Genomic DNA, 14,868 nt, shown 5'->3' on the forward strand with positions numbered 1-14,868 from the left:
TCTAGGAACACACTGACAGTGACAAATGGGTGTTAGGACAGAGGCTGTTCCACTTACTGTTCACAAGTTTAATTTAACACAATGGCCCTAACAGATCTAGGAGGAGCTGTGGGTCACAGAGTCTACATCTAGTTAGGAAACAGCAGTATTGGTGGATCAGTAGAACATGATAGATGGGTTGCAAAATTCTTCTGGTCATGAGAATGAAAAGCATGTGTGGCTATTCCTGTGAGAACTGAGTGAGAACTGGGGGTCCCCTACACGATCCCCCAACACTCCGTGTGTTTCCGCCCAGACACTGTTCTCTCTCCTGTCATGGTTTCTGATGACAGACTCCAGGGGAACAAGAAAAGATGACAACTTTTACAATTTAACCTACTGCTTTGTATCTGGGGAACAAGAATGTTACAGAATTTTTTGACAAACGTATGGAACTAATAATAACTATGATAGAAAAACATCAACAGATCCTATGCAGCAAAGTCCCACGTTGAGTGGCTAGCAAAGAAAACTGTCACTGCTGCCTTTGTGTATGCTTGTATCTCTCCCCCCACCCCCTACTCAGTGCCTACCCACTCCCTCCAGTGTCCCAGTGGTTAGTAGCGAGTTGGCATTAGGGTTACCTGAGTAATGTTGTACAAGCTGCTGAAGTGTTTCAAACTGGGCCCGGGTGGTAATATAGTATCCACCATTGTCAAGTTTGCGAATTTTATAATGTTTGACATGGTCTCCTTTCATATCATCCCAATCTCGGATCGACAGTGAATAGGCACCTGGTAAATATGCAAGGCATTAGCAGCTCCAATCATTCTGAGAGCTCACTCGTTTTTTCGGTCTCATTCACTTGAGTATTCTGATTAATAATCATCAAGAGGACACACACACACACACACACACACACACACACATATGTGCGTGCGTGCACACAAACACGCTCTCTTCCACTCAGGAACAGAAGAAGAAAACACCTCTTTCCCGCAAATGTCAGAAGATGTTAGCAATAAAGTGATTTTACTCTTGAGAAGGAAAGCTTTCTGGATTTTTTCCTACAATATTCTCTTCAGTACCGTCACCCGCACGTTGCCTAACACGGGATAGACCCAACTCTCCCGAGAGGGGATGAAGAACAACAGCCCCGCAGGCTGGGGGCGCTCTCCTTGTCTTCCTCACCCATGGAGTGTCACAGAGGCAGGGCAGCGTGTGCTACAGAAGTGGAAGGAGTGCTTCCCTACAAGGGAGCCTCCTGTTTCTGATTTGCCACACTTTCTCGGGAGCAGATAACCATGTCTGGTAGATCAAGGTAGAAAGTCCCTTCCCTTGGCCCGGCTCCTCTTGTGGGCTCTAATGAGTGTTTCAATGATGAAAGGGCCAGCAGTTGGAGGAAGAGCAGTGCTCAGTTTTGAAAAAATAAAAGGAATGCAAAAACAACCTGTAGGACTGGCGCCTGGGGAACTAAGAGATTCAGAAAATCGTAATTCTAAAGAACAGCTGAAAATTCTATGATCTTGTACGCCTGCAGGAGTGAAGCTGCCCAGCTCCCTGTTTCAGGAAGAAGGGCTTTGCTTTTGAGCCTCTGTAGTCCTTCCGGAGCCGTGTGCAGTTCTAGAGCCTGGAGGGAAAAACTGAAACTCGGACTCGCTCATGAGGCAGGGAGGGTATGTGCCATTTAAAAATCCTTGCACATTAGAGATAAGCCTTTCATCCCCTCTGACTAATCCACGGATTTGAATGACAACCAACATCTTCAACTCCTTATCTTACCTTTGGTGGTTTCACTCTCACGGATAAGAAAGGTACCTCTCGGGTTTCCAAAGGACAAAAGCTGTCGCTCAGCATCTTTTCGGCCAAGTTTTCCAAAGTACCACCTTTAAATGAAATCAAGGGAGGGGAACATTTTGTAATGATCATTTACAAAAATGGAATAGCAACCCCCCCTTCCCTCTGATTTCATCCTTAGCCTTCCCCTATATATTTTTTCCTAGCTTCATCTAGCTCCCTTTCAGTCTGTTCCTGATTCTATCCCTCATCCACGTCTACCATTCTTCAAAGAAAAAAAGTCAGATTTGAACGGTGGGTGACTTTCCTTCCCTTCAGAGGTGACAAGAACTGGTCTGTGTTAAAACTGCCACCTGCATTTATGAGAAGAGAAATCTAAGACCTCGTTTTGAAATGGCAACTGCAGGAGACCCTTCCCACACACATCTATGAGACCCCGGATTTCTGAGCATAATTACACCCCCTGGGAAATAACAAAGCACAGCCTTAGTCTATACACAGATCATTAATCAAGCATTAAAAAAAAAAAAGCCAGTCACAATGGATACAGAACAAAGATGTAGTATTTTCAGTCACTTTGTACCTACAGCAACTTTGAAAACAATTGTCAAAACCACCCCCAATTTGAGATGGCTGTGGACTGTGGATGTCAGTTTTTAGTCTCTTCCTGTCCAGCAGGGTGAGGACTTAGGTGAGTGAGTGAAAGGATCTGTCTCGCGGGTGGGTGGGGATCTGCACATGTGCGTTTTGGTGCCGCTGCAGGAACAGGTCGCTGTGCAGTCAACGAGCACGTCCTGAGAAATGACTGGGTGTACCGTGTCCTACTCTCCCCGTAGTGACATTCCAGTGCCATGAGGAAGGCATCGTGAAGTCATATCACAACCTCTGCTATTCACCTTTTACCTTCCCCTGCACTCTCCAGCCCTAACCATGGCTTGGCAGGGAGTTAAATGGGTCAGCACGAGGTGCTGCAAGAATTCGCAAGCATTCATTTGGAATCTGTGCGTAGAAACAATTTTAGAATATTCAACTGTGAAATAATCCAGTTTCTAAAATGAAATTTTAATTCCTTATACTTGAACATAGCTATTATGCGTTCACTGTCAAATTCTTTTGTGAATGAAAGAGCTTCACCGATCGTAAGAAAAGACACACTGCGAGTTAGCTCCTCAGTGACTTTTAAAGGCACCAGACTGTGCGACAGTCCTAACCTAGCACTAGATGGTATGAAGAGAATTACAGCAATTATTTATGAGAAATGACTTTCTGGGTTGGCATCAATCGCCCAATTAAAATGCAGTATAAACACGAGCAGTGGTGAAGAGAGAACAGTTAGAACAATGGATTGAACCAAAACAATGGCATTTTAAGATAATGGCAATTAATTGTCTATGTAAAACCATATGCGTTATCTTTTTAAAACGCTAATTTATTCTTTAAAAACAAAGTAGTTTAAAAATTGATCATTATAAATAGAACTTAAATATATAGTGGGTATGTTCCCAGTTAAACCAAAGTAATGCTACCTTTTAGTGGCACCTTTTATTCTGAAAGAACACAAAGATGTTTGCAAATCTGCCCTAAAATAAAAATTCAATACAGATTTCTTTACTCTTTGATGATAAAACACACTCACTAGGAGAAAAAAAGGAGTGCAGAACCACTGAGTATTTGAGAGTGGGGAACAAAACAGATCTTCTTAGAGAAAATACAAAGGAATTAAAGGCAAGACAGTGATCCAATTGGGGATTTGGCTGGGGTGTGGCGTCTAATCCTCCTTGCAGTGCTTAAACAAATCCAGGGTAAAATGCAATATCAGAGCCAAAGGCTGGGCTTCATGGCTGACTCTTCTCGACTCCCTTATTGGTAAGGCAAGACCACCAGGAGAGGCAGGTCCCCAGGGTGTCAGGGAGGAGGGCAGGTCCCCAAGTTTTGGAGTCACGGGCCAGTTTTCTTCCCCTCAGTTCAGAAATGGGGGTAACCACACACAAGCCACTCTAATAGTTCCCCCTTTTGAAAGTGCTCATGAATCCCCACAGGTCAGGAGGAGGAACAATGGTTGTCCCTTCTAGAATCCCCTTGGCCTACTGAGCAACTTCCAAAACTGGAGCCAGTGAAATCCTTGGTCCAACTAACTGCTAGTCACGATTTCCTATCAAGGAAACCAACCAAGACCCCAACTCAAAGGAAAGTAGCATCTGAAATGCATCACGAGAGCTTCCTGAGTTGTGGAACATGCTGTATCTGAGACACTTCTACCTGGCACATGGAAGGTAAGTCTTTTCGGTGCTCCTTTAATATTTCTGATTACACTGAGAAAGAAAATCTCCATCTCATCTTTAATAGTTATTTGGCCCCCTTGCCCCTTACTCCCCGCCCCCCTTTTCCTCTCCCTCCCACTCCTATTCTTTCTCTCTCCCTTGCTCTTTTTTATTTTCCAGCAGACTATAGGCTTAAAACCTTGGGTTCACATTACTAATATGTGCCCTAGCCAGAACTTCATCACGTTTTTCTGGTTACTTTCTGTCTACGGCAACTAATACTGGGCTTTCATTTAGGGTTCTGATACAAAGTTCCCTTTCAAAATCAGTATGTTTTTAAGATACAGTCATAAAGAAAAATATTAAGTTAGTAACAGCACAAGTATTACACAGATATGGCAAAACGCAGAGCACAGTGCCTGGGGCATGCGGCATCACTATCTTCTCTCAACCCTGAATCGCTCTAGTGAGTTTCTTCTCCCTCCTGCACAAGGTTAGTAGCATGTTACTGTGACAACTAACTTTTAAAAGCAAGTAGTTGAGGGAAAACAACAAAACCTACTCTTCTGCTTGGATAGAGTCAACTGGAGCCACATAATTGCTGGGAATGTAACCAGTCTCTCCGGTGGTCAAGGAGCGGGCTTCCCACCAATCTCCTTCCCTGCAGAGAACAAAGAGAAAAGGAAGTGAATGTGTTGACCATTTCAATGTTCTGCAGTTACAGACTCAGTATCTCCTACTCATTCCACTGCCTGATTTCTTCAAACTCCAACCCAGCTCTTTGTAATGGTTACATGGTTACTCTCTGAGTCAAGTGTGAGTTGAATCCAGTGCAGTCTCTCATATCTTATTTTACTTGCCAATTAACAATGTAGGACCCTGGCCATGAGAGAACTCTCTTGGGGCGAGGGGGCGTTTTGCTTGGTAAGCGTCCTCAGTTTGGACCGAGGGGAAGGGAACCCAGCCTCAGGCTACTTTAGAAAAACCCTGTGACAACAAAAAGAAAATGGTAATTATGTGAAGAGAAGAATGCATTATCGTGGTAAACATTCACAACATATTCATGCGTCCACCCATCACACTGTAGACCTTAAACTTACAGTGTTACGTGTCGGTTACATCTCAGCAAAGCTAGAAGGAAAATGAAGCATGTGCTAATACTGCTAATTTAACCGTCTATGTCGTCTCACATCCTGAGGTAACAACATCCTTTGGTACTGCTGGAGAGAAGCAGACCGTTTGTTGGCTTTAGTGTCATTCTGTTAGCCGTTACAAGATGCACCAAAAAAGAAAAGAAAAACATTAGAGCTGCAGAGCATCTGAGAACGGAAACCTGTCAGGAGGCCCAGTAAGGGATGAAAGCCTCCTCTGAATACCTGTCTTGCTTGTTCTCAAGCAAGTGGGTAGAAGAATAAAGACAATAGGTTAAATCTTGTTCAGAAATTTTCAACCTCAGGTTCTTTCATCAACTTGACCCGAGTCTGGTGGGCAGGAGAGGAGGGCTGGGGGTAGCTGTGTGTGTAACAGTGTGGGGAGAGAACAAAAACTGGCCAGGGAATGGGATTCTGAGTCTCACCACATGGTATATAGCCTGGTGTTCCATGCGATCACCTGTCTCAGTCTGGGGTGGGGGTGGGGACTCCCAGAACTGTGGGCAGGAGGACATGGGGGGGGGGGGCCTTATATAAGCACCACTCTCAGCTGAAAACACATGGGTCCATCACATGGTTAGAGTTCATGTGCTTGAACCCATGGCGCTGCATCTGTGACAGAGAGCAGGGGTGGAGCGTGTGCTTCTCTGCACACATACACGTGGGGCTGGAGCCCCAAGATGCACGGTGCCCATAGAACCCTGCGCCGGCCCGTGGCCAGGAACGCGAGGGCTGGGGAGGATGCTGCTGTCCTTGAGCATACGGAGACCTCTCACACTGCTCTTCGGCAGGGGTCCAGTGCCTTCTCTCCTTCCTGTTTTGGTCCTTGGAGGCAGCAACAGGAACCCCAGGACTTTTTTTTTTCTTTTTTTAAAATCACTGTGGCTGGACTCTGTCAAAGCCCTCAGTCAGGGAAGAAAGAAACCACCCCAGACAGCAAGTAATAAAGCAGCCAATGGTGACAAGCCCACATATGCTCTGGGTGGGACTGTGGGGGAGTGTTCGGTGGCACAAGTGACACAAAATAGCCCATGAGAAAATGGGGTGCTGTCAGAGGCTTTTCACCCTATTAAACAAATGTGAACAGATAAATCAACCAAAAGAGGAGATAACTGTTCTCATACCTAGGAAGTCCTATCTATCTATCTATCTATCTATCTATCTATCTATCTATCTATCTAATGTTTATTTTTGAGAGAGAGAGAGAGAGAGAGAACGTGCAGAGGAGGGGCAGAGAGAGAAGGAGAGAGAGAGAATCTCAAGCAGACTCTGCATTATCAGTGCAGAGCCCAATGTGGGGCTCGAACTCACGAACTGGGAGATCATGACCCGACCTGAAAACAAGAGTCAAATGCTCAACTGACTAAGCCACCCAGGTGTCCTTAGGAAGTCCTTTATTAATAAATCTTAAATTTAGTTTGTGTCCAGATTTTTCTTAGGAAATAACTGACACATACCAAAGAATATATGTGTATATGAACACCTGTGCATCCACCACCCGACTTAAGAGCTGGATCTTTACGGATTGTGTGGAATTTACTCTTGTGCTGCTCCCCTATTTTCATTCCTCTGCCTTTTGGACTCAAATCATGAAATTAAAATGTTAATGTTTGAACAGTTTGCATTGGCTTCATTTCTGTGTCCTCTAAAAGAAATACATGCACTTGTTAAGTATATCATCTAGGAACATATGTAGAATTTTTTTTTTTTTCCTCTGAACACATGCAAAAGAAATGGCTTTGGAGACTAAGATGGTGACAATGTTCACTGCTCTAAAACTCCACTAGATGGAGACATTTCATCATAAAAAAACAATACCCACTATCTCCCCACCTTCTCCTTTCTTTCTTTCTGTCTCTACCCCCCCACACCCGACACCTGGGAAATGCTCCAAAATGGTAAAAAATTAAGAGTTTTCGGCAGAAGCTTATCTTTTACTGCAAGATAACCTTCATCAAGTTAGTTCTAATAGAATTAAAAATATTTTTTTTTTCATTTTACTTATTTGAGAGGGAGACAGGGAGGGAGAGGGAGAGGGAGAGGGAGAGGGAGAGGGAGAGGGAGAGGGAGAGGGAGAGGGAGAGGGAGAGGGAGAGGGAGAGGGAGAGGGAGAGGGAGAGGGAGAGGGAGAGGGAGAGGGAGAGAAAGCATGTGTGCTCTTGAGCAGGGAAGAGGAGCAGAGGGAGAGAGAAAGAGAATCTTAAGCAGGTTCCACAGTCAGTGCAGAGCATGACTTGGGGCTCAATCCCATGACCCTGGGATCATGACCTGAGCCAAACAGATGCTCAACTGACTCAGCCACCCAGGCACCCCCAAATGATTTAAATTAAGATGAAGAAAGTCTAGTATCAATGGTGGGGTACAGGGAAATGTCACCTGGGGCAGGAAGCCAATACATTTTGCTGCAGGCTGGGACAAGCCCAGTCCTATCCAGACGATCTGGGATGAATCAAGTATGGTTGACCCTTGAACAACATGGGTTTGAACTGCACAGGTCCACTTATGTGCAGATTTTTTTTCCAATAAAAACAGTACAGTAAATGTACTGTCTTCCTTATGATTTTCTTAATATTTTCTTTTCTCTAGCTCACTATATTCTAAGAACACAGTATATAACATATAAAACATAAAATGTATGTTAATCGAGTGTTTATGTTATCAGTAAGGCTTCCGGTCAACAGTAGGCTATTAGAAATTAAGTTTTTGGGGAGTCAAGGTTATATGCAATTTTTAAAAAAATAGAGAGGGAGGGGGAGGGAGGGAGGGAGAGAGAGAGAGAGAGAGAGAGAGAGAGAGAGAAAGTGACCGCGTGAGCAGAGGAGGGGCAGATAGGCAGAGAGAGAGAATCCCAAGCAGGCTCTGCACTGTCAGCACAGAGAGCAATGTGGGGCTTGAACTCGTGAACTGTGACATCATAACCTGAGCCAAAATCAAGAATGGTATGCTTAACCAACTAAGCCACCCAGGTGCCCCTCTACGCAGATTTTTGACCCCATGAAGTGGGGGGAGCTGGCGCTCCTAATCCTCTCCTTGTCCAAGGGTCAACTACAATTTCCATTTCAAAGCCAGCATTAAGTATCTCATTTTGGTGCTGGCACCTAAATAGTTTAGAACAGATTAGAATCCAACTATGGGCTCATTCTAAAGTCATGTATCAGGAATTCATGATTTTCTCTGAATTGACTCCATTAATCTCACAGGGATTTTCAGTTATTCATGAGAAAGATAAAATCCTTTTCTCTTTTTCTAGGCCATCTAGGGTCACTTTTTCCATCAGAGGAGATATGCGGTGACAAGGAAACAATGAATTGTGTAGTAAGCCTCACAGGTTTGCCCAGAGAGGCTGGTACACACTCAAAGCATCTATCAAAAAAATCTTTTGAGCAAATGAGTAATAATCTTTTTTTTTTTTTTTTTGGTTAATGTTTGTTTATTTATTAAGAGAGACAGAATGTGAGTTGGGGAGGGGCAGAGGGAGGGAGACAGAATCTGAAGCAGTCTCCAGGCTCTGAGCTGTCAGCACAGAGCCCGATAGGGGCTTAAACTCATGAACCGTGAGATAATGACCTGAGCCGAAGTCAGATGCTCAACTGACTGAGCCACCCAGGTGCCCCTAAGTCATCTTTTTAATACACTAGAAGCTCAATTCACCCATAGATAAATAATACTCTTTTAATTTTTTTTAAAGTTCATTTCGAGAGAGAAAGAGAGCGAGCGTGAGCATAAGTGGGGAAGGGCAGAGAGAGAGGGAGAGACAGAATCCCAAGCAGGCTCCTCACTGTCAGTGCAAAGCCTGACTCGGGGCTTGACCTCATGAACCGTGAGATCATGACCAGAGCTAAGAGTTGGACGCTTAACTGACTGAACACCCAGGAGTCCCGATAAATAATACTCTTTACGAATCATTCACCTTGATTTAGGAAAACAGAATCTTTACTATTCTACTTTTTATTTCTTGAATTATTGTGGGTAATTAACATTATTAAAGCTGCACTTAAAAAAAACCAGTTCTTACAGTTCAGATATTTCATTAGAGTTGGTGAGATTTTCTTTAATGTTATCGGGCTCTGGTCTAGAATAACTTGTGAGTTTTTATAACAGCTGCCCCTATTCCTCCCGTTTAAAGAGTTATTAATAGAGCCTATTGTCAATCCCCAAAATTGCTTATAAGGTTTGTTGGTCCCAAGAGCCTAGAGCCCTGATGCAGCCAGGAAGTGGCATTTGCAAACAGAAGTAAGGCTAGATCTGTTGAGCTCTGGAGCATTTTTTTTTTTTTTATTTTAACGTTTATTTATTTTTGAGACAGAGACAGAGCATGAACGGGGGAGGGGCAGAGAGAGAGGGAGACACAGAACTGGAAGCAGGCTCCAGGCTCTGAGCCATCAGCCCAGAGCCTGATGCGGGGCTCGAACTCACGGACCGCAAGACCACCTGAGCTGAAGTCGGATGCTTAACTGACTGAGCCACCCAGGCGCCCCGGGAGCATTTCTATTATAAATGCTGTATTCTTTCTAAATTTGGTTACTGCCATCTTACTGTCAGAGAGCATATCCATAACAATTTTATCACATGCTTTGATAGGGCTCTAAACCAGGATTTCTCCTTACCAAGATGAAAAGAAAGTAGTCACTACCCTAGGCACTATTCCAGTCTGTGTAACATGTTTATTATATTTTAAAGAGTCACTGTTTCTAGCTGGTAAATCACTAGTTGTGAAATGTGCAAATGGGGTATAAAATGGAAGAATTTAAACATTTTGGAAAATGGGTTCAAGTTTAACCATGTCCAAATACACTACACTGAGCACCTACAACAGGTCAGTGAAGAACCCTTGCTCCCACGCCAGGCAGCAGCGCCGCATTCATGTGCACACGCGCATTCATGCACTCGAGGCCCCGGCTCTGGGCAGCAGCGCCGCCGGCTCTGTGCACACACACACACGCACACGCGCATTCATGCACTCGAGGCCCCCATGCTGGGCAGCAGCGCCGCCGGCTCTGTGCACACACACACACGCACACGCGCATTCATGCACTCGAGGCCCCCATGCTGGGCAGCAGCGCCGCCGGCTCTGTGTGCACACACACACACGCGCGCGCGCGTTCATGCACTCGAGGCCCCCACGCCAGGCAGCAGCGCCGCCGGCTCTGTGCACACGCGCGTTCATGCACTCGAGGCCCCGATGCTGGGCAGCAGCGCCGCCGGCTCTGTGCACACGCACACGCGCATTCATGCACTCAAGGCCCGACGCTGGGCAGCAGCGCCACCGGCTCTGTGCACACACACACGCACAAGCGCATTCATGCACTCGAGGCCCCCACGCCCGGCAGCAGCGCCGCCGGCTCTGTGCACATGCGCGTTCATGCACTCGAGGCCCCGACGCTGGGCAGCAGCGCCACCGGCTCTGTGCACACACACACGCACAAGCGCATTCATGCACTCGAGGCCCCCACGCCCGGCAGCAGCACCGCCGGCTCTGCGCACATGCGCGTTCATGCACTCGAGGCCCCGACGCTGGGCAGCAGCTCCGCCGGCTATATGCACACGCGCGTTCATGCACTCGAGGCCCCCACGCCGGGCAGCAGCGCCGCCGGCTCTGTGCACATGCGCGTTCATGCACTCGAGGCCCCGACGCTGGGCAGCAGCTCCGCTGGCTATATGCACACGCGCGTTCATGCACTCGAGGCCCCCACGCCGGGCAGCAGCGCCGCCGGCTCTGTGCACATGCACACGACCGTTCATGCACTTGAAAACCCAAAGACCACTCCTGCCGTCTCCCGTTTCTGCCCCCTGACAGGGGAAGGAGTGGGAGGGCACACACGCTAGGTGTGGCAGCTGCCCCAGGGAGAACGGGGTGCCATCCCCCTCCTCTCTCAACGGACGACAGCCAAAGGCTGGGAGAGGCTGGCGGAGGGGGAAGGAGACGCAAGCCATCTGGTTCTGTATTATTGCTTTGTTTGTCCTTCATGATTTCCCCTTCCCGGTTATTACCCTTGACTTCAAGATACTGCATTTGTTATAAGAACCTTATCTTTTCCCCCATAACCTTGAAAAAGGGCATTTAAATGGCATGTAGGTTGAGGAATTCCACCGGCAAGAAGGAAGAACATTAAAGGGAAAAAAAAAATCTTTGCAATACTTTCTTCTAAGAAAACAGGGCCAGAGGCTCGAACCCGTAAACACTAAAGGCCATGCGTGCAAATCGTAAAATACTGATTGAGATAGATTGGATTTTCTTGGAATGTTTCTCCAAAATTTTAACTGAATGCCACTGTAGATCCTATCCAGGTTAACAAAGGAAGAAACCATGAATGTGACTTTGGCAAGGACCGGCTGTGCAAGTGGCCTATGTATCTGATGCACAGATCCCCTTGCAGTGTGGAGAAAACCTGCAGAGGAAGAGCTGTGTGTGGTCCTGCCTACTCCTCCTTAGTAGGAGTTTCTTTTACAGGTTGGTTAACAGTTCTGGCCAACTTCGGGACTGAGGGAACATTACACAGAATGGGGACGGGAAGTGGTGGGTATTTCAGAATTCACACTAAGTAGACTCTGACAAGAAGGCTTCATCTGAGAATCCAACTAGCAATGAGGAATCCTCCTATAAATCGGAAGAGATCAAAGCCAAATTCCCTTCTCCCCACCTCGCAGCCAGCCTTCCCAACCTTCACGTATCTTGAAAGGTTCGGTCCCCTCTGAGCGGCGTCTCTGGGCCTTTCCACGACCAAACCTGACACTGTACTCAGGATGCCATCGCCACATGTCACCCCTGGCTCAGCCGCCTGCTCGCTCCGCTGTGCACCTGGGCAACTCCCGGACTTGAGCCCCCCAGCTCCTCGTGTGTCAAACGAGGACCGTGAGACACAGCTCAGACAACTGCTCATGGCTGGCACACAGGAGCCTTCAACAGATGGCAACTGTGGGCTATTTAAAAAAAATTCCTGTGGCTATGAGGGGGGCGGGGCTTGCAGGGGGCAGGTAATGTTCTTCTTGAACTGGGCGGTGGCTGCACAGGCACATACAGTTTGCGAAAATACAGCAAACTATACGCTTTTAAAACACTGTGGTAAAACATGCATAGCAAAATTTACCATTTCCGCCATTTTTAAGTGTGAAATTGAGCAGCACCAAGGACATTCACATTGTTGCGTGACCACTACCACACACACTTCCACTATGTGGAATTTTCTGCATGTATCGGAATAGTTTAAAAAAACAAAAACCTACCCACACCCATTAATGATGACAATACAAATGATAATTAAAAGAAACCCCAACAACCCGTGGCTACTATATAGACCCTGTCTTCTCATGTCTGGAAGAGTTACCGGGCCCCCAGTGGGAAGGATCCAGCTCCTGCCCTTCTTGAAGGGTGGCGAATTCTGAGAGTTGGGGCGGTTTTGACGCCTGAGGGAATTTCCTGTTACAAGGACCGCTTCTCTCTTCTGGGACATGGATGCACTGGCCCACCTCCCGCTCCTTTTGCTCGAACTCTCAGGAAAGACAAAGAGCCAGGCATGCCGATCCTTCTGCAGTCACCGTTTGCTCAGGGGACAGAGTCCAGAGCATGTGGCCCTGGCGACATAGGAGAACGTGCTGGTGGGCCCTCATCCCTGGAGTGGCGATCTTCCCCAGTCACTTGGGAGCACTCACAAGGAAAACTTGAGGTACAGTGACTTGCTGAGGCACGCTACCTTTTTCTCATTCTCCTATCGATCTATCTATTTATTTATTTTAAAGTAAACTCTATGCCCAATGTGGGGCTCGAACTCACCACCCCAAGATCGAGTCGCACGCTCTACTGACTGTGCCAGCCAGGCACCCCCACCACCACACCACCATTTTCTTTGAAGCCTGAAGTTTTCTGGCAGGCACACTGCCTTAACCTAATAGAGGCAATATTGAAAAACTACAGGGAAAGGGAGCCTGGGTGGCTCAGTCGGTTAAGCGTCTGACTTCGGCTCAGGTCATGATCTCACAGTTTGTGGGTTTGAGCCCTGTGTCGGGCTCTGTGCTGACAGCTCAGAGCCTGGAGCCTGCTCCAGATTCTGTCTCCCTCTCTCTCTGTCCCTCCCCTCACTCAAAATAAACATTAAACATAAAAAGTACAGGGAAATATGTTTCCCTATATATGATGCCACATAGACCTACAGTTACTCTTCTTAGTGGAAGTATTAAACGTAGAATTTGAAAAGTGAGTGACTCTTCCCCTTGACATTTCCCCACTGTCTGTTTAACTATTGCTCTTACTGGTCACATTTAAAATGCACACATTGCAGCCATTCACAAGTGGGCGAAATAGCTTCTCCTTCCCATCTCACAAAGATTTCAGTCACTCGCAAATTTTCACTATGGGGAGACGCCTCCACAGGCTTCTCCAATCGGAGCATTTAGCAGTTTTGAAAACAGAAGGGACTTGTTGCCAGCCGTGAGTGAGGGCTCGGCTAGTGCAACTTGTAAGATGCAAAAAAAAAAAAAAAAACAACCCAAAAACCAAAAACCAAAAAACCCTCAAGGCAGGGAGAGGGTAATGCGAATGGCCAGCCAAGCTTTGTGCGAACGGCCAGCCAAGCTTTGTGCCAATCATGTGAGGATGCAGCTCTGTAGAGGGCGATACTGGATCTTGGCCAACCTTGAAACCCCAAACACCAACTCTGCTACTACGGTATCCTCCAAAAAGCTCCTTGGACCCCAGAGCCATAAAATACTGTCCTGGTTTGTCTACCCTTCATTTCTTAAGTTACATTGCCACAAATCAATGAATTTAGCAAGTGCTCTTTTAGCATTTCGGGTACTGAAAAGGCACAGACTGGTAACACAAGTATTCCTTCCCAACTGAAAGACACGCATATTTCCCCTTCCCTCTCCAAACTTACGAGCTGTTCAATATTTGGAATTTTTCTCCTTTGTGAAAACTCAGGTCATCTTCCGTCCGTGCTTCATAGTCATAAAGGGCTACAAACAGGGTCACTCCTGACAACACGAAATCAAAAGGGGAGAGATTATTACACAAGGGGAAAGTAATTCCAAGAAATTAAATCTTCACTGAAGTCTCATTCTCAAAACCTATCTAATCGGCACTGATAACAGGATGCGGTGATGTAATTCATGTGTGAAACCAGAGTTGCGGGCTGAATGTATGCCTTGGTCTTTGTAGGGGAAGCATTACTCGATCCGACTAAAACCTAGAGTTGAAGGTGCACTTTTCTCTATGCGCCTCTGAATGAGTCCTCGGGAAAAGACACACATTAATGTCATGTCCACGGCGAAGGGGCAGCAGGGGTGGTATGGTTCACATTTGCAGAGGTCTGCAGTAGTTCCAGACACCTTTTATCTGACACAAATTCTCCTCCTCTCAGGAGCCCAGGAACAGATCACTCTTTTCCCATGGTGTAACAGTAATACAGAATGAGATAGGAAACTCCTTCCTCAGCCTGGGATTGAGAAGACCCTCTCCAGAAATGTTCACCCCAGTTAGAGGATGTCTTCTTGCTCTTGGTATCTGCTATTGCTCTGGGGACTCCCTCTCTCCTATCACAAATTTGCCTATCCTTGCATTGACCTATAATACTTACCCTTCCTCATGCCCGCCCTAGGTCTTCTCATCTGGTGGACTCCCCACAGAGGCCTTTTCTGCTTTGCAGAAGTCTGCTATCAATAGTAAGAAATGGCCAGCATCCCAT

The 14,868-nt window shown here is 46.5% G+C and overlaps 1 protein-coding gene across 14 annotated transcripts in view; it reads right to left on the minus strand.

Moving 5' to 3' along the window:
- FYN (FYN proto-oncogene, Src family tyrosine kinase) overlaps positions 1-14,868 on the minus strand; it is a 213,641-nt gene that overhangs the window by 39,875 nt on the left and 158,898 nt on the right. For all 14 annotated transcript variants that reach the window (XM_042939615.1, XM_042939619.1, XM_042939627.1 and 11 more), the window contains 4 exons: positions 14,062-14,158; positions 4,600-4,698; positions 1,762-1,865; positions 624-773 (listed from right to left, as the gene is read on the minus strand). In XM_042939615.1, the coding sequence (XP_042795549.1) occupies positions 624-773; positions 1,762-1,865; positions 4,600-4,698; positions 14,062-14,158 (450 nt within the window). The remainder of the gene's footprint in view (positions 1-623; positions 774-1,761; positions 1,866-4,599; positions 4,699-14,061; positions 14,159-14,868) is intronic.

Source organism: Panthera leo, chromosome B2 (assembly GCF_018350215.1).
Source record: "Panthera leo isolate Ple1 chromosome B2, P.leo_Ple1_pat1.1, whole genome shotgun sequence".
Taxonomy (NCBI): domain Eukaryota; kingdom Metazoa; phylum Chordata; class Mammalia; order Carnivora; family Felidae; genus Panthera; species Panthera leo.